Below are 24,339 nucleotides of genomic sequence, written 5' to 3'. Positions count from 1 at the left end.
CTCATTGATATAATTATCAAATTCTTCTTCACTACTGTAATCCATTGTAAGATAATATTAATCGAATACAACCATAAATAAAGCAAACAAACCTCAAAAACGAGAATAACCTAAAAATTTTGACGTAAATTGCAAATTGCAACGCATAGTGTCTACTATGCGTTGCGTAATACAGCTCCCTGGCTACCTTAGCTTTGCGTTCATTCTAAGGGACGCATAGTGCTTGTCACCACTGAAGTATCGTCTATGAATAGGTTTTTGGGACCCTGTGCATCCACACGCACTATGAGGCCTCAAAGTAATGTTTGTGAATACGGGTGTTAAATACTTTATTTTTTGTAAATACATACATATTATACATAGAAAAAAACCCAGTCCAATACAAACAAATATGTTCATGCACACAAATGTTTGTACTGTGCGAGAATCGAACCCACTACCTCCGGAATAGTAGTCCGCTTCGAAACACTACACCAAACGGCCGATAAAATACAAAAGATACGTTAAGAATATTAGTGCTAACGCCAACAATCTGAACGATCCTATATTATAGTCAAAGTCAAAGCCTTTATACAGTACTTAGGTCCTTTCCAGGGCGCTTATACTCGTCCTAAATATAGCTTGTAATCTATGGCCAAAAGCCCATTGTCCAGTGTCAGGTTACGAATGACAGATGACTATTCAATAGTTGTTACTTCGATAGTGAGTGTAGTGGAAGTTAATACATAAAAGAAAAGAGTGGACTATATTTAATTAATTGTCTATTCGGTATAAATTTACAATAATATCGAGACCGTTTAGTGCAAGGTCGTTGAAGAGAGTGCGTCAGGATCGTCTTCTTCGATGTTCGCTCGCGAACCGAACATTGCTCGTTCATTCGCCGAATGCTCGCCGCTCCCTCCGGTCACGCCGCCCGCGGGCAATGTCCGTGAGTAGACAATAGTAGAATGTCAGAATAGCGTGTCTCTGCGCACTTATTGATTATGGGTATAAAATAGGTAGGTACTTTAGAAGACAAGGAAAGAAAGAGGGTAGCAAAATGGTCAGTGCAAACGATTAGCCCCAACCCCAAGGTCCTCAATAAATGAATACATTATAAAAATATAAGTTTTCTATCAATAAAGCAATAAACTTACTTCGTAAGATGAACGTCAGGGAATAGCTTTTCCGCTTTGGTGACGAAGTACGTGATCAAATTGAAGGACATGTTCAAAGCGGGGCCCATCGCTGTTGTTATAGTTTGTATGCTTGCGTGGTTCACCTGTAACAAAAAAATATGTTTTGACTCTTATGTTATATTCACTTAAGGTTGAAAATCATTTATCGTGTAAGTCGCATACATTTACACATTTTGAAGTTAGGCAAATGGAGAATTTGGTCTATACTTCCCACCCTCGTCAGACGGGTTGGAGGCCTGATGCTCGCGTATTTGATGATATCTACAGGAAGAGTGACCTATTCTAAAGTCCGGTCGCCGAGCACGTAGAATTTTGTCCAATGACCCCAAGCTACCTATCCTTATCGCTCGCGCGTAATTATATTACTGTCGCGAGTGTGCGACGGGCGGCACCAGAGTGTGCGAGCGCGACAGCAATATAACTACCCGCGAGCGATAAGGATAGGTAGCTTGGGGTCATTGATAAAATTCTACGTGCTCGGCGACCAGACTATACTCTTGATTATTGCCAACTCTGCAATTCTTGCGTAGCTAAGAAATACAGCTTGACCGCTAATAAGCCAGTGAAGGCCAACTTTGTCCCTCGGGGAAGTTAAACTGTCCCAATGACAGTAGTCCATTATTCGAATCAAAGAATAGAAGTGGTCCTAGTTGTTAGAATGGTCAAATTTTACTCTGAATAGATCTGAATGGATCATCCATTCACTCACTCACCTGTTCGTTCGCTGCGACGCTCTCAAAGTGCCTCATAAGCCAGGCTAGCAGGTTGTAGTTACATGGAGGCTGTTTCCCGACAAGTGACATCATGGTAGTCTCTCTTAGGGGCTCCGCTATGGTCNAGTGACATTATGGTAGTCTCTCTTTGGGGCTCCGCTACGGCCGTGAAGCTTGATTAAGTCAAGGAGTTCATTGAAAATCATCATTCATTCACTCACTCACCTGTTCGTTCGCTACGACGCTCTCAAAGTGCCTCATAAGTCAGGCTAGTAAGTTGTAGTTGCACGGAGGTAATTTCCCAACTAGTGATATCATGGTAGTCTCTCTTTGGGGCTCCGCTATAGTTGTCGCTTATTCGAACGACCATGAAGCTTAATTGAGTCTGGGACTTCACTGGGAATCATCATTCATTCACTCACTCACCTGTTCGTTCGCTACGACGCTCTCAAAATGCCTCATGAGCCAGGCTAGCAGGTTGTAGTTGCATGGAGGCAGTTTCCCAACCAGCGACATCATGGTAGTCTCTCTTTGGGGCTCCGCTATGGCCGTGGAGCTTGATTAAGTCAAGGAGTTCATTTGAAATCATCATTCATTCATTCACTCACCTGTTCGTTCGCTACGACGCTTTCAAAGTGCCTCATAAGCCAGGCTAGCAAGTTGTAGTTGCATGGAGGTAGTTTCCCGACAAGTGACATCATGGTAGTCTCTCTTTGGGGCTCCGCTATGGCTGTCGCTTGTTCGAACTGACCATGGAGCTCTTGAGTGAGGATTGAGTCGGGGAGTTCACTGGAAATCATTGAGAATAAGGTTTATATAGGTTTTTAAAAAGATAGGTATGTATTGACACCGTCAGCCAATTGACATAATTTTTAGAGATGGCAAAGTGCAATTCTCCCAAGGGTTTTGTAATTTTTCGCCAACTCAATTGTAAAATGTTTGATGATAGAGGATTTTTAAGAAGAGTATGTATTGGCAGTGTATAGATTACTAATTTTCCCGCTAACTGCTCTGTAGTTGTTTTACATACCTACACCATAATTTTCCAGCGTGCATTATGGTGAGTTCACCCGCACGATATAATATCCATTGGCCACGAGTCGCCAAAATTGAAGTTTCAGAGCTAAAATTACGAATATTTCGGAACTATCGGTTAGCTTTGTCAACTGTAACTTACCTAATGAAGCTTTTGAGCATAGCACAGGCCACCGGCACATCCCAGTGGTAGGGAAAGGTGGGCCCGCGGTCCGTGTAGAGTTTTCTTAGCTGCTGTAGTTTGATCTTGTCTGGCTCGGTGCGGTATATCTGGTTTGATTTTAAGCCGTTTGCCTGAAATATACGCAGTAGAGAGAGTTAATATTACTTTATCATCATCATCCCTATTATTAGTTCAATGATGGCCGTTTTCACCATCAATCCCAAATTTTTAGGTGACCCCTTTGAAAACAAAATTCCTGCTATGTATTACCATAGGGTCTTAGGGATTGATGGTGAAAACGACATGAGTCTCCTCTGCAGGAATACAACTCCCCAACTCGTCTGGTCAGCATGGGGTGTGGGCTAAATCATTTGCTAAATGTGGGCTAAATTGAAGAGGATCGTATTCCCGCAGTTTATTCATAAACAACTTATGCCCTGGCAAAAAATTGCTTTGACCACCAAAATTCAAAAAGAAATAGTCTCCGTATGTCCTGTACGTATCTATCAGTTTCTACACTAACATTTTCGCGGCCATTGCCAGTGGGCCACATATCAGAATATGCATGTTTACTGCAAAATAGCATCTGTTATAACCACATAAGGTGCAGCAAAGTGTAACTTGATGTGACGTCTTTCTACGCCTCTGTAGACACAATAACAATATTTGCAAACATTTACTGTTAGTGTTCATGACATTTCAAATTAATGATGCGGGTCTCCGTAGGTCAAGCCTCTTGAATTTCAAGTTTTATTTTATACTTTAAATTCTTAAGTTTCCAAAATGTTAAGCAATATTTATTATACATTCACCTTTGTTTCCTGATCGACAAATGAGTCATAGAATGAAAAATGCTGTCGCAAATAATGTCAATGGATTTAGTCTATCAGGAAATGATTTTTTTTAAACCAACCCAACCAGTATTAACTGTATTTTATATTTTATCAAAAGAAAAATACAATTTATGCACAGAAATGTACGAGGCCATCACTGTGCCAAAATGAAGTTTAAGGCACCATTGGATAACTTAATTAAATCCATTCACTAGTCTTTTAAAGGTGAGTTGCACCACTTTACTTTAACCGTAACCATTTTTTATTTATGGCAACCAAACCTCTCTGGGAGGTTTATTTCTGCCATTACCATTACCGGTGGGTATTTGTATAGAGCTTGAGTCAATCTTGACAGACTTTTGACATGTGTTATAGTTAAAGTAAGATGGTGTAATCCAGCCAAATGCTTCAACCTCACCAAAGCGTGCAGATCGCTCTCGCCGGCGCGGTCATAGTCATAGTAGTCAGGCCAATCTTAAGATGACTGCTATAGTCTGGTCCGAGAGCACGTAGAATTTTGTCCAATGACCCCAAGCTACCCATCCTTATCGCTCGCGCGTAATTATATCGCTGTCGCGCTCGCACACTCACTGCGGGCGCCCGTCGCACAGTCGCGACAGCAATATAATTACATAATTTATTTGCAGTACAAAATAGGATGAATTCGAAGCTAAAGATCCATACCTGCAAGTAATCTATGCTGTCCCTCACGACCAGAGGCAGGCGGGAGTCATCGTGGCATCTGGATCGCTCCACCGACTGCAGGAGGGGCACGCCGAATATCGGGAGGGCCACTGGAAATAGAATCGTTCGATTCAATATAATTTCAGCATGACTGTCCACTGATGGACGTAAGCCTTGCGGACCCGAACCCGCAGAAAATACGATCTCTCGCTGTTTTTAGTCAGCACAGTCAATTAATTAATTTACATTTTATTTATACACCCTTTATTGTAAGCTGTGGGGGGAATTATCCTAGACTAGCGGTCGCCCGCGACTTCGTACGCGTGGATCCCGTTTTACCCCCTTAGGGGTGGAGTTTCGTAAAATCCTTTCTTAGCGGATGCCTATGTCATAACATCTACCTGCATGCCAAATTTCAGTCGCATCCGTCCAGTGGTTTGAGCTGTGTGGCTGTGCGTTGATAAATCACTATGTCAGTCAGTCAGTCAGTCACCGCCGTCGCCGCGCCCCTACACTGTTCATACGCGCCGAGTAAAGCTGCCGCCGCGCCATCAAAGCATAAGCATAATTTTGCCAGCGGCGCGGCGGCGGCGCGGCAGCGGCGCGTATGAACAGTGTAGAGGCGCGGCGGCGGCGACGTGTGCAGGAGCGCTTACGCAGTGACGCAGTACGTGCATAAAGACGGATTGAATAAATTTCTGATTTTTAGAAAATACGTCCGCAGGTTGGGAAAAAATTAATACAGTACACTTGTCGTACATTATTGGTTACGTTTAACGGCAGTTCTATTATGGGCAGTTTCAGTCTCTTCAACTGTACCTCATACCTACAAAAAATCTACAGTTTGACCGCTAGTAAAAGCCAACCCAACCATTAAAGGTTAAGCCTCGGGGGAAAGTTGAAATTGTCTTCGATTCCGTAACAAAGTGAACCAATTACGAAATGGCATAGCTCACACCAGCGCAAAATAGTCTGTCGGTCGCTTAATCGATATTGCTATTTTTAACTGAATAAAAACACGTCCTCCCCAAGCCGTGTGGTGACGGCAGAGTAGAATACATTTATCACCAACCCCTACTCTTCCCACGGGTGTCGTAAGAGGCGACTTAGGGACTACACATCAAACAGAGAACGGGCAGCAGCGCTCTCTGAAAAACATTAATCTTTTAAACTGCGATCTCCAACCCGCCTGCCTAGCGTGGGGATTATGGCAAAACCCTCCACTATAGTGGAGGAGGCTAATAGTCCAGCAGTGGACTGAAAAGGGCTGTTGATGATGATGATAAACACGTCTAAAGTTTGAACCGTATGTTTTTGCCCGCGATTATCTCGCGTTTGGCTGTAATGGCACCACTATGGCACAGCCACCAATTCTCATTAAATTAAAGCGCTAATCTGTGCTGTCATGAATGGGGGTCCAAACTCAAAAGCAATGAAATGCTAGTGCTGGAGTGCTAGAGATGTATCATGTTTCTTTAACATAATCCATTGCGTAACGTAATTGTTTCAGATGAAACTATAAGAGTTTCACCAATTTGAAACGCTACAGACACGCTATTGCCGCTATGTTACACCACTGAAACGCTTTTATAAGCGTCTAATATGAAGTCACCTAAAAATTACATGTTTTGAATCTTCTTGACAGGTAATAGTGATTATAATTCTTTTCCCAACACACGTTATACATCACACAATAGCTGACTAAAGTCTTATCACCTACACGAATGCATAAACGTAAAATAAATTAACAATCTCACCGCCAATGGAGAAGCCGTCTAAAAACGGATTCATAGCACAGACACAGCCCAGCAACGTGAGATTCGAACTAGCATAAAAGTGTAAAATAAACTGTGCGCATCATTTTACGTTATCTTTAGGGTTGCCAACAGACCTATCGACAACTTAATTAATTTTTGTGAAAAAAGAAAAGGATTTATAGAAGATCAAAAAATTAACTAACTATACAGGGTGGAAACGATAAGTGATCTCACTCGATTATTTCTAAACTATACAAGATATCAAAAAACTAGTTACTGATCCTGAAAGTGCTTCATGAGCTCTATCAAATGGTATTAATAATAGGTTTCTGAATAAACTGGATCTATCCGAAAATTCAATGTTTCCAGCTTCCATACATTTGGTAAAGTCAATTTATTTTAAAAACTACACATGATATCGTTAAACTAATTACTGTTTCTAAAAGTGCTTCACAAGCTCTATCCAATGGTATCAATATTAGGTTACAGAATAAACGGGATCTATCAAAAAATTCAATGTTCCCGTCTTCCATACATTTAGTACTACCACAGTCATGACACTCATCTCTTGACAATATTATAGCAAGTAAAGCCTTAAACGAATGTTTTCCATGAATAATTTTAAAGAAGAATATAATTTACGAGTTTATTTTAAGAGTTTATTATTCAATAAAAAAACACACTTGTAATATTGTGTGTCTGGTATACATTTAGTATGGAAGCTGGAAACATTGAATTTTCAAATAGATCCAGTTTATTCTGTAACCTATTATTGGTACCGTTTGAAAGAGCTCATGAAGCACTTTCAGGATCAGTAACCAGTTTTTCAATATCTTGTATAGTTTAGAAATAATCGAGTGAGATCACTTAACGTTTCCACCCTGTATAATACATTTTAATAACTTGAATAGGTACGATACGAGTACAATATCCAACAATACACATGATACGAGTATGTTCCGGCGTTTCTTCTCAGCACTTGCCATATGTTTGTCTCGAAGCGCTGGTAGGGCCCAAAAGATAAGGAGACATGTAAAGTGCCCCATAAGGGCTACCTTTATTTTTTTATTTTTTTGACGTTCATAAGTGCCACTTGTGGTCTAAACTGAATAAATGATTTAGATTTTTTGATTTAGATTTTTTTGATTTAATGCAAATCTATTTTAAATAGCATGCAAACAAGTTTCTAATATACATGTAAAAATATCCAAGACTTCGAAAGGTATGGTAAAGTATAAAGCTTTCTACGCGAAGAATCCAAAGCCTACAAATGGTCGTCCTCCTCTTTTTTTAGACGTAAAGGGTCTTGATCCTTAAATGCACATTGCACAGGGCCCTCAATAGGTTAAAACGGCCCTGTCAAGGACTTTTCTTTAGCCCTACAATTACTTGTAGATGGCGATTATAATGTACCTCATGTACGTTTTATCATGGCCTTAGCTTGACCGATCAGTGATCAATCAATATGCAAGTAGAGTTCACAAGGTCGGGTACCTACGCATCCACGCTGCAAGCAATTATGTATTCAATAGGCTTTACTAATTTTCTCATTTTATTTGTGGTATAAAAATTTAATTAAAAAAAAATTCAAAATTTATTTATTGGAAACAAGAAAATCCTGTAATTCCTAAATTGAGATTTTTAACTTGAGCGTGCTCATTCTCATAATATGTAGTAGAAAAGAGAACGCTCAAATTAAAAATCGCAACTCAGAAATCTTGCCATAAGGCATCAGAATATTATGTGAGCGTGGAAATTTCAATGCGCGAGACTGAAAATTAGAGCTGTACTTTAACTCTTGAAAAATGTAGAAAAGCATGGTTTACTTCTTAATTTTCTCTAAAAAAGCTGTTGCATTTTTTCACTTATTTCAGTGGCAACCCTAGCCCTTATCTAGCTACCTTGAGTCGCTTTGTTTTGGTTTTGTCGCGAGCGTGACTCTGTGTTTATCACCCCCGCCTTAATCAAACGTGGCCAAATGTAATTGTCTTTGAACAACAGGTATTTTCAATATAACATACAGCATTTACAGATTGGTTTCTTTTTTGTAGTCAACATCAGACTATGCATTTTTGTAGCAAAATAGCATCTATTCCAACACCATAAGAAGCATTGATGTGTATAACGTAATTGTCTAGTTATCAGTCAATGACTTCAACCGATAATGGCCTAATGGCTTCAAAACCTGTCTAATGGCTTCAAGGTACATTAACCAGGACACAATTTTGAAGCAATAGAATTTTAATTCTCATGCTAAATAGCATATTTCTTATGCATAATCCCACAATGTTCTACACTACCTTTGCCCAAGCGTCTCTTTTTTCCCCATTATTTTAATTTGGTGTGCAAGATTATATTTTAGCTTGGCAATTCACATCTAGAATAATCATAATAGTAAGAGTGTTATAGTTCCAAAATACTGGACTGTCCTGTCGATGACATTGACAGTGGGGCGCCACCGTCAATACCGGATCGCTGGTTCAGATTTTTGCCATGTTGGAAACCATATAGTTGAACGATGGTAGCGCCCCCCTGTCATTGAGTTTGGTGGGACAGTTCAGCGTGGGTCATCTATATTTGTTTTATCCTCATTTCTAATTATTCTATTGTCAGCGTCAAATAGTTCGTGACGTCCAAACTTCGAAAGTGGCCAAAAAGTTGACAACACAACCTTATTCCAATAGACATGTTGACACCACAGTCAATTGACGTACTTTTTAAAACTGTCAAAACGAAACTCTCCCATAGATTTTGTATGGCACTACATGCAAGTGACGTCACTATTTTGTCAACCCAATTAAACTACTTTTTTTCAATTACAATTCGAACAAAAATCGAAAGGAGAACAACCACTTTCTATGAAGCGTTGGGCCCAGTACTAAGTTATTTGTACAGCTACAAATTTTATGTCGTTTTTATGCCTTCATAAAGTAGTTTATTATTGTGTTTATTTGAGGTTGCTAACTAGTGTCATTCTCGAGAAAACTAAATTAGAAAAAAACTAGAAAAAATGTTACTTTTATACAAAATCAAGTCGTCAGTTACCCAAATCGCAAGCAGAATCTATTAGAAATAGCATAAAATGTTATTAATCGATAGTTTTATTTCTTCTTCTTCTTTTAATTAGTTTTAATTCAACAAGCATTCGCAACAGTCTCATCCTTTAGATCCTTTAGACTTATTTTCATTCATTATTTCATTCAATCATTTTAGTTTTGTCATCTGTCAGTACAAACCTTCTTAAAGATCAAATACACTGAATCGTCCCACCCGTGACATTGACAGGGGGCGCCACTGTCAATACCGGATCGCTGGTTCCGATTTTTGCCATGTTAGAAACTATATAGTTGAACGATGGTGGCGCCCCCCTGTCAATGAGTTTGATGGGACAGTATAGTGTATTGAGTCTTTAATCGATTGACTTTTAACGTTCCATTTTACGTTATCTTAGATTAAATCATTAATTCGTTTTTATTATTTTATACGACTTACGACATCAGTTAAAATTATCATTTTTACCGTAAAATACTCCCTAATGTATGCGTAATATAATATCAAAAACCTACCAATGTACAACTCTGTACAAACTTGGGCCCAAAATGGTTGTTCTCCTTTACAGGTAATTTAAAATAAATTAGGTTTTTAAGACCAGAATGAAGAGTCTTTTTTAAACAGTTGTGGTTTCCAATTATTGGGGTATGGTGTCAAACTGTCTATTATAACAAAAACATGTTGCGATATTTTTTGGCTATTTTGGGTGTCACGAACTATTTGACGCTGACTGTACCTCTATGAGATAATAACCTATATCTATATGAAAGAATCGAAAATAAAAACAAATAATCTCACCTCCAAGTGTAAATATTTCCTCAAAAGGAACACCAGAGGTCACTGTCGACGGCACTTTAGTCAGTTTCTTGTCTTTTTTGTCCTTGTCCTTTTCCTTAACTTTTTCTTTGTCTTTTTCCTTAACTTTTTCTTTGTCTTTCTCTTTCACTTTATCCTTGTCTTTGTCTTTCACTTTCTCCTTTTTTTCGTCTTTTAATTTTTCTTTCGATTCTAACTTGAACTTCGCCTTTTCTTCTTTTTCCTGTTAAGATAGAAAGTAGTTAAAATACTTTAGTTTTTGGATACGATAAGTCACGTGCATTATGTAGAGGTCATTTGCAAATTGGGTAGGTATTGTTAAATTAGGTTGTAAAGAGCATTTCTGGTAATATACATAAAAACCGAGAAAAATACATGCATAAACATTTTCCATAAAACTTACACGCTCGTTGAACAGTGTTTTGAAGTGACGTATAGTATGGAAATGTCATTTTAAAACAGTGTTCAACAATTGTGTAACTTTTTATTAGTAAGGGGGTCTATTTGGGTTGTTTTGTTACTCTACTAATTTATTCCTAACATACTTGAAAGTGAACAATTTTGATTTCAACATTACTTGTTTTAAATCGTTCTTTGTAGTTCCAATGGAAGACTCAATAGATTCTCGTCGAATATTTACAGAGCGTCAAGACATAAAAAGTGGCCCCTTAATTAGTACTGCAGATGCTATCAAGTTAGGGTCAACGAGAAACGAGTGGTAATCCCAGAACAGTACTCCCTTTATTGCAGTAGGTCACACAATGGGGCCGCAATTATACAGGGCACCGTGATAATTGAATTACGCTTGTTTTGTGACCAATCGACGTACTTTTGTTGCTATTAATAGTTATTCAAGTGTAAGTTTTATTATTGGCGAGTGAAAAGTCTAATTTTATTTGCTTATTTTATACCATTCTTAGAAACTGATCACTGAAAATGTTTATTTAACTTAATTTACACGCTATTCTAGGCCTATGTTGTCTGTCTCTAACAACTCAGCATAATTAATACTAATAAGTAGGTACTGAGAACGTGCGTTTTTCCGTTTTCTCAACCATTTAAAATATGTACTTTTCCCTTCTTTTCTCATAAACATTCTGGTATCATTTATTTACACGTAGTTGACGTAGTGTATGCGATAGAATAATAGTTTATTGTTTATTCAAATTAAAGTAAGTTTGTGTGCGTTAAAATAATTAATATTATCGATTATTGTGACTGATGAGCAACGAGGGACTCTTGTTACAGCTGTGTTAGGTATCTCTGAATACACATAGTGGGGTATTCATAAAAAGTACGAATACATATCTAGCACATAATAAAATAAAAGAATCATGTTACGTCTCGTATAATGCAACGCGAAAGTTAAAAAAAATACCTACACAGATTAGAGATAAACAAAAAAGAATAGTATTTTTTCATTTTCTCCTCCAAATCAAAGATAACCGGGTGAATTTTTAATTAAGGTGGGTATTGGACCTTCGATTACAAATCGTATTTTTGTTTTTAAATATAAACTAGCTGACCCGGCGAACTTCGTACCGCCTTAGCGTAGAGATTTTCTTAATATTTTTTTCCGTAAGAACCATCCTTGGACTTCCACAAACATTTAAAAAAAAGAATTATCGAAATCGGTTCAGCCGTTCACACGTGATGCCGTGACAACGCGAAACGGGTTTCATTTTTATATATATAGATAAGACAGTGAAAATATCAAGGTAACAGATAATTTTATAGATCAAGTAATTGGCAAACATAATCCAGATAGACGAAATTATTTTGACCAACGATACAATTTAATTTATGCGCATTCATTAACTTTACCTATGAAAACAAAACAAACTATCATAAACAACTAAACGCTCCCTTTTATGACCATTATTTACACAAAATTCACAATACACTTTCACTTCTGCCCAACACAGCGGTGTCACATCGAAAACAAAGTTTTTCACCTTAGCAAAAACATTTCGTAGGTGGTGCATGACGGTGTACCAGCGGACGACTGAATAAACCATGACGTGCCATGACTGTGTCTGCTGCGTACTGTACAGTTGGGTACACAAGTGTTGTGCGTTATTATGGTAAACGCAATTTCTTGGTTCTAAACTTAGTACAAATTAGTTAATAAGTACTAACGTTGCAGTTAAACCTGTTAGTTCATTATTATCAGCTGGTAACATTTATAATACCATTAGCGCTACTAAGTAACTTACATTATTCTTGCAAGCTTTAAGTGATAGTGCAATTAGCTTAATATTTTGCGTATTTATTATATTGTGTACCTATTGTTGTAGAGTACCTACCGTTGGTGTACCTAAATAAATAAATAAAAACTATGTAGACATGTATTTTGACGCGAATTGAAGAAATTATAAAAACACAGACATAAATAGGAAGGCATTTCTGTCTGACCAAAAATTGTAGATTTTTTTTACCCGTGTCTGTTATCATAGCATAAGCCCCTCCTTCTAAAAAATTGGTACTTATTGATCGCTTCGAAGATCGAATCTCTTAACTCCATACAAAAAAAACGCGAAGGCCTTTCAAACTTACAAGTGGAGTTTTGCCACTTGTTTAGGGGGCTGTACAGCTTAGAATGGCACCTACTTCTGACGAAATAAACCAACTATTCTCTCCAATTTCATTGCCCTCACAACCTGCAATTTTACTTTTGTCACTGTGTACTCGACTGTACATCAAGGTCGATCTGAACGGCGGATTATGCAAAGAGTTGTCCGCTCAACCGTGAAAATTAGGAGTGGGCTGTCGGTTGATAACGACTGATGTTTGTAAACAATGTTCGTATCGATATTGGGATATGGAGTTCGATGATATTGGGATAGATTTGATATTGATCACTATCAGAAGCGTGAGGTTTGGGTAGACTTGACTGCTGCAAGTTATATTTATTCACTTCTACGAAACAACGAATGACTGATTTAAAAACTGTTAATTCTGACTTATGTTATAAGCCTATGCCAGATATCTGACATCAAGTAAGACAGACCTCAGAATAATAGGAACTTCATACTTAGAACATGTTTTTTTGTATACCTTTTATACACCAATATAGTTTCAGATCAAAATGCATGCACAACTGCTTTCGTTGTGCTAGCAAGAGTGACGTAGTGTTTTGTTTATAGCTCTATCATTATTGTACAGTCGAGAGCACATCAACTACTACGAAATGACTAGTTTTCCCAATGATTGTGTAAACAGTTTGTCATTTAGCTGCAGGTTGATGAAATTTAAGTTTAAACGACTACATCTCAACATTCTCAACGGAGGTATCGGACTTGCCGACTCGAGATACGGGGAACGCGGGTTCGAACCCCGCCGCCGCCGGACTATCCTACTAACTAATATTATAAATGCGAAAGTTTGGATGTCTAGATGTTTGTTACTCTTTCACGCAAAAACTACTGAACGGATTTTGATGAAACTTTACAGTATTATTGTTCATAACCCAGATCAATATAATAGGCTATAATTTATGACGATCTGTGACAAACTAAATTTCACGCGGGTGAAGCCGTGGGAAATAGCTAGTTTGTAATAAAGCCTCTCGTATAAACGCAAGCATCCATTTAGCTTACCACGAGGGATGAACGGGACTATTAGCAATTTGTGCAATACAAATTACTATTTAAAATAGACAGCTGAAATAAAACAAGGACAGACAATAGGCGGTAGGTTTTGTCAACTTCTTAGTCACAATTCACAATAAAATAGCTGAGCTTTATTGCCATTAGTATACAGTTCAAAATAGACTTTTGTCATCAGGGGCAAATGAGTAGGAGTCAACATTATTTAAATAAGGATTAGACTATACTCAGACTCAGTAGCTACAAATCTTTTATGACATTACTAAAGGTGATTCAAGTCGCAGGGTGAAAAGGTAGCCATTTACGGAATTTTTCAATCTTTGAGACCACATTATTGTGTCTGTGTGAATTTGGACATAGTGGCCATATTGAATCTATCTGTAGTTTGATGATGATGATGTCAGACATCATCATCATCACATCAGATGTCTATACTAATATTATAAAGCTGAAGAGTTTGTTTGTTTACTTGAACGCGCTAATCGCCGGAACTACTAGACTGATTTGAAAAATTATTTCAGTGTTAGATAGCCCATTTATGGAGGAAGGCTATAGGCTACTATACAACATCACGTTACGATCAATAGGAGCAGAGCAACAATGAAAAATGTTGCAAAAACGGGTTTTCACGCGTACGAAGTCGCGGGCATAGCTAGTAGAAATATGCAATATAATACACAGCTGTTTGTAGAAAATCAATAATACATTGATAATTCAAGGTGGGTGCATAGAAAAATAGTGGTCACTTTTTATGGCAGTATTAATGTCAAAAGAGAGGTATNCACCGTCTATAATGGACGACTCTGGTCAGCACGGAGGTAGGCATAGACAGTGGCTATAGGACGCCCCGGCATAGACTAGTAGCTACAGGACGCCCTGCGGGAGTCGAACCTGAGCCTGTGTCCTCAACTCAATTCTCCTAGAGTTGCTCGCGCACCACCGCGCCGTCAGCCAGCACGGAGGTAGGTATAGACAGTGGCTATAGGACGCCCCGGCATAGTCTAGCAGTCACAGGACGCCTGGTGGGAGTCGAACCTGTGCCCGCGTCGTCGATGGACGACTCTATTTCCAGCACGGAGGTAAGCATAGACTAGCGGGTGTAAGACGCCTCAATCCTGAGCCCGCGCTTGCGCCGCCACCGTCGCTAACAAAAGTAGAAGTGTCCAAAAAACTTATGGAAGTTGTATTTACGAAACTCTGCTGACTTCCAGAAACGTATGTCCAAAAATCTCGACGTGTCTGGAACCGGCATTTGTCACGCTTGCAGGTTGTTGCCATTCGAGCCAGCTACTACAAATTATTAAAAAAATATTGACGAATTTATTATGTTGCAGTTTATAACATTACTTATTTAGATGCTAACCATTTGTCTTGCTAGACAAACTGAATCTTACAATGCAACTTGCCTCATTCCAGACGACGTTATCAGGCGGGCCGAACAGCACGAGTTTACCGGGCCCCTTCCCGGGCTCCTGCGGGATGCGGCCCGACAACATGCCCATCAACCCCAACCAGGGTCCTAACGGGCCCATGACTTCGACAGCCTCCTTCGACCCCATCTCGTCTCTCGCACAGGTTCATATATTATTTACTTAACATAATCTTAATTCTAAAGAATGCACGCACATTCACGCATACACATTACATATACACTATAGTCTGGTCTGCGAGCACGTAGAATTTTGTCCAATGACCCCAAGCTACCCATCCTTATCGCTCGCGCGATGTTGTGATTATGTTGCTGGTACGCTCGCACACTCACTGCGGGCGCCCGTCGCACAGTCGCGACAGCAATGTAATTACGCGCGAGCGATAAGGATGCACAGTGTTTTAGAAACCCTCAAAATCGGACATGATTAAGTTAATGCCATGAGTCGATAGCGTCTTATGTTTCAATTACAAGAGTGAAACTCGCGTGTACTCATTTTATTTGGTTTTTGAGAAAAAAATTGTGAAAGTTGGCCGTTTTTAAAATTTCTAAAAATGAAAAAATTTTTTTTTTAATAATTAAGAGGGTTTGTAAACTTGTGATAAAGCTGATTCGATTGATCATTAAAAGACGCATGTATTGTACTTTATTTCATTTCTACAAGTCAAGTAGTTCCAGAGATTTTAATTATTTTTCATTATTTAGACTTTATTTTTTTTCTTCCATCCTAAATGAAATCCGCAATTTTATTTCATACTGAACAATACTTTGGTATAGCCTCTATGTAGAAATATTTTTATCTTTTGTGGATCGTGTCTTGTACCAGAGGTATATGAATTTCTTTTTTTTTATTTTCGCCTATACAATTTTTTATAGCAATGTTTCATCGACGCATTGGAATATGATAAGGCGTTTTAAAGAATAATTACAAGGGGACTTCGTCGTCAAAAATACGTGTCTCCCGTGCCAAATACATTGTGTCGTTCATATTATTATGGACTTTTCATCCTCTGTACTGTGTTCGGTATCTCCAGTATCTTCGGTGTCTTGGTGTTCGTGTTGGCAAGGTTGAAGTAATGAAAGTACTGCTTTAGAGAAAGGTATTCTTTTCAATTTAATTTGCTAAATGGGTTTTAGCAATCGCCCTACGAGTGTGGACCCCTTCCCGTGCCACACACAACCCTTCATCGGAGTATAGTTAACGTCAGATTATATTTCAATGCGTAGATGAAACATTGCTATAAAAAATTGTATAGGCGAAAATAAAAATTGGAGCTCACGGGTCAAAAGTGGCCCGGTCCTTTATAAGGCTTGCGTGGGGATACAGATCCAACACGTAGAGGCCGTTTTAAGCGCAAAATAATCGACAAAAGTGAAAGTGGTGCACATGCTGGATCTAGTCTCTGACTATATCATGGGATGTAGCCAGAGACCATCCCCAGCCTGTGCACAGGAGCTATTGCAGTTATTGGAGAATGGACTAGGGTTATGGATGAAGGATGGATGGACTGGTTACTGGGCTATGGATGGAGACTACGGGACACCTGCCTGGTTCATAGTCTCAGACTGAAAAAATGGCAGGCGGTGACTAGCCAGCGACTAAATGGGCCCCCCCTGGCGTCATGAGTCGTATAGACCGGACTGAGGGGCAACATTGGCGTCTACCAGCTCAGGGGTGTAGAGAGGTGTGCTGCGCTTTCTCCGAAGTTACTCGCGGCGTTATGCCCTTTAACACTTCCACCCCTGGAGCATATAGCTCTAGCGACTCCACTCTGGCCGGCCGGTATTATTATTACATTATTATATTACTAAATACCTAGCATAGGCATTAGACTCACACAAGAATGAACATCAAACGTATCTTATACATTCACTATGTAACTCTGTTCGATTTTTGTGTGAGTAAAATAAAGATTTATTATTTACTAGCGGCCGCCCGCGACTTCAACCCCCCTTCAAGGGGTGAAGTTTCGTAATATCCTTTCTTAGCGGATGCCTACTACGTCATAACATCTACCTGCATGCCAAATTTCAGCCCGATCCGTCCAGTGGTTTGGGCTGTGCGTTGATAGATCACATGTCAGTCAGTCACCTTTGAGCTATATATATTTAGACTTATTATTATATTTACTCGCGCAGATGTCTCAGCAGCTGACGTCAGCAGTGGGAGCGCCGCCACAGGGCGCCATGCCCAGCGGTGGGCCCATGGGACCCTTCCCGCACCATATGCAGCACCATCACAATATGCATCCGCATCAGCATCCGCATATGATGATGAACGAGCTAGGTCAGTTGGTTTTCATATTCGTTTCAGCCAAATGACGTCCACTGCTGGACAAAGGCCTCCCCAAGGCTTTCCGTAATGAACGGTCCTGCGCTGCCCGCATCCAAGTTCCTCCCGCGACCTTTACCAGATCGTCGGTCCACCTAGTAGGATTTTTCTTATATTTGAGTGCAACCACACCTGACGTTTTTTTGTTTGTGGCAATCAAACTTTTAAAGAGACCTCGATGTTTCTAGTGAGAATTATTGTTTTTATAGTGGAACATGCATGTTTTAGTTCTATCTATCCTCTCTAATTTACCAGAGGAAAATGGATGATTTGGCTTAGTCGCTTTTAACAACCACGGGAGAAGAGTGAGGGTTGTCCTATTCAAATTCAAACTCTATTGCACATTGTTTTACATGAGATCTTATTATGTTCTACTCTGACGGAACCACACCCCACACCAAGGCCTCCCCAATACATGATGATTTATTGAGAAAGTGTTTTGTATACCACATAGGACACAAAAGTTTTGCGCAGCTTCTTAATTAATAATTGCCGTTACATTAACCACTAACCTTGTATGTTTGGCAGGCTGCCACATGGACGCGCTGGGCGGCATGGAAGGTGTTTTAGGCGGCGAGTTCGCGCCCGACAGCCTCAGCCCGAAGTTACACGATGCCTGCATGCCGCGCGCCAAGATGCCGCCCTTCAACGGCGCCAGTGTACAGGTACCTACTAAGGCCGTCCCTACAGGGCCCCGGGGCTCCCAGCCAAATAATGACGTACAATCCAAAACTCAGCCCGAAGTTACACGACGCTTGCATGCCGCGCGCCAAGATGCCGCCCTTCAATGGCGCCAGTGTACAGGTACCTACTAAGGCCGTCCCCACGGGGCCCTGGGGCTCCCTGTTCTTTAGAAGTTTACAACTGGATAAAGGATTGACAGCCTCGGTCCCAAGCTGCACGACGCCTGCTTTTATAACGACCGATGACCCTGTGGCCATACACATTGTTCAATGCTACAAAGGGTAACTGAATAATTTTGTTGTTTCGTTGCCGCGCGCCAAGATGCCGCCCTTCAACGGCGCCAGTGTACAGGTACCTACTAAGGCCGTCTTATGGGGCCCCGAGGTTCCTATTCTTTAGAAGTTTACAACTGGATAAAGGATTGACAGCCTCAGCCCGAAGTTACACGACGCTTGCATGCCGCGCGCCAAGATGCCGCCCTTCAATGGCGCCAGTGTACAGGTACCTACTAAGGCCGTCTTATGGGGCCCCGGGGCTCCCTATTTAGAAGTTTACAACTGGATAAAGGCTTTCGCCAAGGATTGACAGCCTCAGCCCAAAGTTACACGACGCCTGCATGCCGCCCTTCAACGGCGCCAGTGCACAGGTACCCATTAAGGCTGTCCCTACAGGGCCCCGGGGCTCTCAGCCAAATAATGACGTACATTCCACAACTCAGTCCCATTGGTGCCAGTGTACAGGTACCAACTAAGGCCGTCTAATAGGGCCCCGGGGTTCCCAGTTAGTTAATTTCAGCCAGCAGTTCACAACTGGATAAAGGCTTTCGCCAAGGATTGACAGCCTCAGCCCTAAGTTACACGACGCCTGCATGCCGCGCGCCAAGATGCCGCCCTTCAACGGCGCCAGTGTACAGGTACCTACTAAGGCCGTCCCCACGGGGCCCTGGGGCTCCCTGTTCTTTTGAAGTTTACAACTGGATAAAGGATTGACAGCCTCAGCCCGAAGTTGCACGACGCTTGCATGCCGCGCGCCAAGATGCCGCCCTTCAACGGCGCCAGTGTACAGGTACCTACTAAGGCCGTCCCTACAGGGCCCCGGGGCTCCCAGCCAAATAATGACGTACATTCCACAACTCAGTCTCAATGGTGCCAGTGTACAGGTACCAACTAAGGCCGTCTAATAGGGCCCCGGGGTTCCCAGTTAGTTAATTTCAGCCAGCAGTTCACAACTGGATAAAGGCTTTCGCCAAGGATTGATAGCCTTAGCCCGAAGTTGCACAACGCCTGCATGCCGCGCGCCAAGATGCCGCCCTTCAATGGCGCCAGTGTACAGGTACCTACTAAGGCCGTCTTAGGGGCCCCGAGGCTCCCTGTTCTTTAGAAGTTTACAACTGGATAAAGGATTGACAGCCTCAGCCCGAAGTTACACGACGCTTGCATGCCGCGCGCCAAGATGCCGCCCTTCAACGGCGCCAGTGTACAGGTACCTACTAAGGCCGTTTTATGGGGCCCCGGGGCTCGGTTAGTACATTTTAGCCAGCAATTCACAACTGGACAAAGACCTCTCCCAAGGATTTCCACTCCAACCAATTCTGCGCTGCCCGCATTCCGGTATCCCCAGATCGTTGATCCACCTAATAAAAGCCCGAGGCTCACTAGAAAAAAAAAAGGGAATTGTAAAACTGAATTACGTACATTCACAGGTTATTGTTAATTTTTTAGAGTAGACGGCGACCCCCCATATCACGGAGCCCTAGGCACGTACCTAATATGGATGTAGACTGTCTCATTAAAACCTTTTTTCTATATTGTAAACTCAACGTAAACTTATTACGGAGCCCTTGGCGTGCCTAATATGGATGTAAATTGTGTAATACTATTTTGTTTATACACCGTGTTACTTTGCATTCTTGCCATATTCACAGAGATAAAAGTAGGGAACAATACCTATTATTTAAGATAAACAAGAGACTCCCATAAAGAAAGTACACTAAGATTTTAGTAAATTTGGTTTTTCAGTACAAATTGGAATAAACCAATTTTGTCTCGCACGTTCTACAGGTGCAAGTGGAATAAACCTAGTGGGCGTGGCCTAGTTCTTATTAATCTGTTGATTTATGGCTCTGGGTACCAGCCTTTTTATCCAGTCATAATAATTATTTTAAAATACTCTTCAGTTGATTTCAGATTTCCCTTTCTACTTTACGGGCTTAGGACCGTCAAAAATACGTAATAATTATTAGGGTTTTAATTAATTTATAACATTGTACCCTATTTTTACAAATTAATAAATTAAGTATGAAATGAAATCACCTTATTCACAATTAATTTCTGCATTTGATTATATTAATCAATATTCGTCGTTCGTTAAGTTAATTTTTCGCTTACTCAAATTCATACCGCTCAAGTTATTAAAACAGTAAGTATGCCATCATCAATCGCTAAGTTATTTTTTAGTCGATCGTTTTATAATTCCCCATTAAGAATTACTCATTGTTTTATTCCTAAAACCAACATCTACCAGCTGACAGAGGTAAAACCTAGCATATACTGAATTCGAATGGTAAAAGATCGAAAAAATCGTCGTATTTTCAGAAATACTTACATTTACCAACTCATGTCGGTAAATCCTAAGACTTACACTTAAATCTTAAGATTAACCGTAGTTCGAGCTTTTACAGTAACATATATTATTATATCCGATATATATCAACTTTGATATACAGGGTGTTAGGTAAATGGGTATATGAACCGAGACTAGCCCATGTTAACATGGGCATATAAATGGTATGGTGAAGTCAGAAAATTGATATCTTCATTTTAATTATTTTAATTTGTATACAAATCGGATTTTATAAAAAAAAATTGTATGAAAATTAAAAAAAATAAAATGATGATATCAATATAAATATTTTGTTTTGACGCCTTTGTAGTAATAAAAAAAGAGAAATAAGCCTGCATACGACCACAGTCGAAATTAGAAGAAGATGTAGTGAGTGTATACGTTGCCGAGGCGGACATCTTGAACAAAATTTGTAATAATTAATAAACGATCAAAATAATTATTTTCGTCTATAGTTTCAAGAAATCCACATTGAAAAACGATAGGGAAAAGGTTTTTACATTGCATAAGATAAATAATTTTTACCTGTAGGTATTTAACGTGCTATTCACACAAAAAGGGGCTATAAACACAAATTTCGCAAATCAGTCTGAGTAGAGTCAATGCACTAATTTAAGGAATTTGTGAAGTTGTTGTTATTATTTAAACAAGATTAGTATACCGTTTGAATGGGGATAGACTAGAGAAGTTTTGATAAAATCCGAAGATCGCTATCTCTTTTAAAAAAAAAATTATAGCTATGTAAACTGAAATGTTCAGTTCATTTTTAACTTTTCGGAAAACTTCAAAGCTGAATTAAAAAAAACTAGATGATGTTTGCCAGTAAATTTAGATTTGATGCAACCCTACATCAATGCACGTCAAAACAAAATATTTACTTTGAGGCTACGTCTAGTAGTTATTTTTTAAATCGAAATTAAATGATGCGATTTGGGTATTTTGGTGAAATTACTAAAAAAATTAATATAAAAGTAGCCGCCTGGCATGGAACGTGTTATGGGGGCTGAAAATATAGGAAATGACCCATTCTATCTGCCAAATCATTTTGGCACACGATGCGCCAAACACCCTGTATATCATCAAAACCGGCTTGATATACAACGTGTCCCAAAATTCAAGGATAAGCCGGCGCCGCAGGATGGACATAGTCACGACTACTTTAGGAAAAATAAGGAAAAAAATCTATCTCAATTATTTTTTAAGTTACACAATAAATTACTAAATTCTTCGAAAATTGACACCCCTTATGATATTTTACATTACCACGACCGCCATTTTTGGCCACTTCCAGACTCCATCCAGCTCAATGGTACCATAATATTGCATTGTCATCGTACTTACATAAGTATACCAAATTTCAGCTCAATTGGTTATGGAGAACTGGTTTTAAATTCAGTTGCAAGATTTATCCCATACTAACTAACAAGCGAAGTGCTTGTAAAAATGGTACGCATATCTTTTTTGCGACTAGGTTTCTTAGAGTATTATACCATTTTGGAATCTTGGATAGTTGCGTCAACTTTATAAATAACTTGCCGCAGTAGTGTTCATACTTTTTTTTTACAAAACGATGAGTCAAAGTGGAGTGAAAGTAAAAATCGTTGAAAATTTTAAGGTAATAACATATTTTGATTAAGTTTTGTGTAAAAACTGCAAGGATTCTGGGGGTTTTAAGAGTTGGGGTGGACAGCAGCACTACTTAAGTTGCCGATATAAAAAGAAAAACAGGAATATTTGAAAAATTATGGTCGTGGTAATGTAAAATATCATAAGGGGTGTCAATTTTCGTCGAATTTCATAATTTATTGTGTAAGTTAAAAAATAATTGAGATAGATTTTTTTTCTTATTTTTCCTAAAGCAGTCATGACTAGGTCCACACTGCGGCGCCGGCTTATCCTTGAATTTTGGGACACGTTGTATATCGGATATATGTCCGATATATATCTTGATATATATCCTCGAACCCTGCAATTTTATCTATGAAATTCTAGAGTAATAGAACATCTCCTCACTTTGCATCAGTATCTTCTTCAGGGGAACTTTCCCCTTCAAGAGCAGCATAGCCCCTGTCTTTCTTCTCCTTTTTTTCTTTGCGACGTCCCAGCAGATCTTTCTTGCTGGGTTTCTCATGCTCACCACCATCGCTGACTGAAACGAATATGAAAATTAACTAAGTTTTTTATGTTATTTTAAGGTTTCTATAAATTCAGATTTAGCAGTATAAATAAATAAATAATAAATATCCTTAGACATTTTACACTGCGCTTCTAGTCCCAAACTAAGCAAAGCTTGTACTATGGGTACTAGACAATGGATATAAACATACTTAAATACTTTTTTTTTTGTGAATACATACTTATTATACATAGAAAACACCCAGTCCAATACAAACAAATATGTTCATGCACACAAATGTTTGTACTGTGCGGGAATCGAACCCGCTACCTCCGGAATAGTAGTCCGTTTCGAACCACTACACCAAACGGCCGACATAACTAAAACTAAAGCAATGAGACAGTAGTTTAATCCCTAGGACTTTAAAATATACTTACAAGCAAAAGTATGGAATCACCAACTTGTGTTTTGTTCTGAGCGATCTTAAGAACTGAATGACTATGTATGTACCTATGTGGTATCATTTTAAAGTTTATATTAGAATATTACCTTTAAAATGGTACAATTTTTATTTGTCTTCTATTAGTCATTTAGTTTTTGTGATCGCTTGAAACGAATAGGGTGATTCCATATTTTTGCTCGCGAGTGTAGTAACATGAGAAATTCACATTCATACACAGATGAAAAATATTGCTTATACCATCAACTTTTGTTTACAGAGGCAGGTATTTTACCGCAATATCACTTGATGTAATAGTAAGATGCAGTGTAGGGTGGTACATAAAAATACATAAACCTTAAGATTCAAGACACTAACGTAAGTATTGAAAGTACGAGTTGCTTTGAGTCATGGCATACAATACATTATCTCGGTTAAATGATGACACAGTAAGATTGAAACATTCCCCAGGTAATCGCTAATAAAAAGAGTAGCATTGCCTATTATGGTAATGACACTTTTATTATTAATTAATGTATAAAAATCTACTGAAGAAAGAGAAACTACAGATTTTAATTAATAGGTACTTACAGTCGCTTTCATTACTTTTTCGGCCAGTTTCGGATGCATATAAGCCAGGAAAATCCTTTTCCACGTCAGGACTTTCGAAATCCATTGTTTCTAAATGAAAATCACCAAGATTCTAAGTTAAAACAGCTTTTTTATTTACTAAACTGATAAAATTATCACGTCCATGTCCATGACAGTTTTAAAACCATAGAGAATTACACTTTTTTTTAAACTTGGATGACAGTGACAGATTGGGGTGAATCGTGGTCCACCAAAAGAAAATCACAGGAATCGATACTTAAGAAATAG

The 24,339-nt window shown here is 39.3% G+C and overlaps 2 protein-coding genes across 2 annotated transcripts; one reads left to right on the top strand and one right to left on the bottom strand.

Moving 5' to 3' along the window:
* Positions 1-1,111: 1,111 nt before the first annotated feature.
* Positions 1,112-24,250, bottom strand: Rlip (Ral interacting protein). The gene is made up of 11 exons (XM_028316601.1): positions 24,052-24,250; positions 22,919-23,054; positions 19,141-19,256; positions 18,323-18,530; positions 15,292-15,404; positions 12,186-12,334; positions 10,213-10,453; positions 4,607-4,716; positions 3,069-3,220; positions 2,500-2,680; positions 1,112-1,261 (listed from the first exon to the last, which is right to left on the bottom strand). The coding sequence occupies exons 1-11, from the start codon at positions 24,134-24,136 to the stop codon at positions 1,133-1,135; spliced, it is 1,620 nt and encodes a 539-aa protein (XP_028172402.1). The 5' UTR covers positions 24,137-24,250; the 3' UTR covers positions 1,112-1,132.
* On the top strand, positions 14,887-18,429 carry LOC114361545 (protein BCL9 homolog). The gene is made up of 4 exons (XM_028316609.1): positions 14,887-14,917; positions 15,255-15,413; positions 17,407-17,554; positions 18,128-18,429. Exons 1-4 carry the CDS (start codon positions 14,891-14,893, stop codon positions 18,412-18,414), a joined length of 621 nt encoding a protein of 206 aa, XP_028172410.1. The 5' UTR covers positions 14,887-14,890; the 3' UTR covers positions 18,415-18,429.
* Positions 24,251-24,339: the final 89 nt, after the last annotated feature.

The sequence above is a fragment of the Ostrinia furnacalis genome, unplaced genomic scaffold, assembly GCF_004193835.3.
Source record: "Ostrinia furnacalis isolate ACB-3 unplaced genomic scaffold, ASM419383v2 OfSCF5816, whole genome shotgun sequence".
In the NCBI taxonomy this organism is placed as follows: Eukaryota; Metazoa; Arthropoda; class Insecta; order Lepidoptera; family Crambidae; genus Ostrinia; species Ostrinia furnacalis.
This window is presented reverse-complemented; position numbering and strand designations above follow the sequence as displayed.

Coding starts and splice junctions, on each gene's coding strand:
- LOC114361545 (XM_028316609.1), top strand. CDS start 14,891: ATGGACGACTCTATTTCCAGCACGGAG. Junction 14,918..15,254: donor ACTCTATTTCCAGCACGGAG/GTAAGCATAGAC, acceptor GCCTCATTCCAG/ACGACGTTATCAGGCGGGCC. Junction 15,414..17,406: donor CCATCTCGTCTCTCGCACAG/GTTCATATATTA, acceptor TTACTCGCGCAG/ATGTCTCAGCAGCTGACGTC.
- Rlip (XM_028316601.1), bottom strand. CDS start 24,136: ATGGATTTCGAAAGTCCTGACGTGGAAAAGGATTTTCCTGGCTTATAT. Junction 4,717..10,212: donor GGAAATATTTACACTTGGAG/GTGAGATTATTT, acceptor TTCTATTTCCAG/TGGCCCTCCCGATATTCGGC. Junction 1,262..2,499: donor GCGTCGTAGCGAACGAACAG/GTGAGTGAATGA, acceptor TTTTTGTTACAG/GTGAACCACGCAAGCATACA.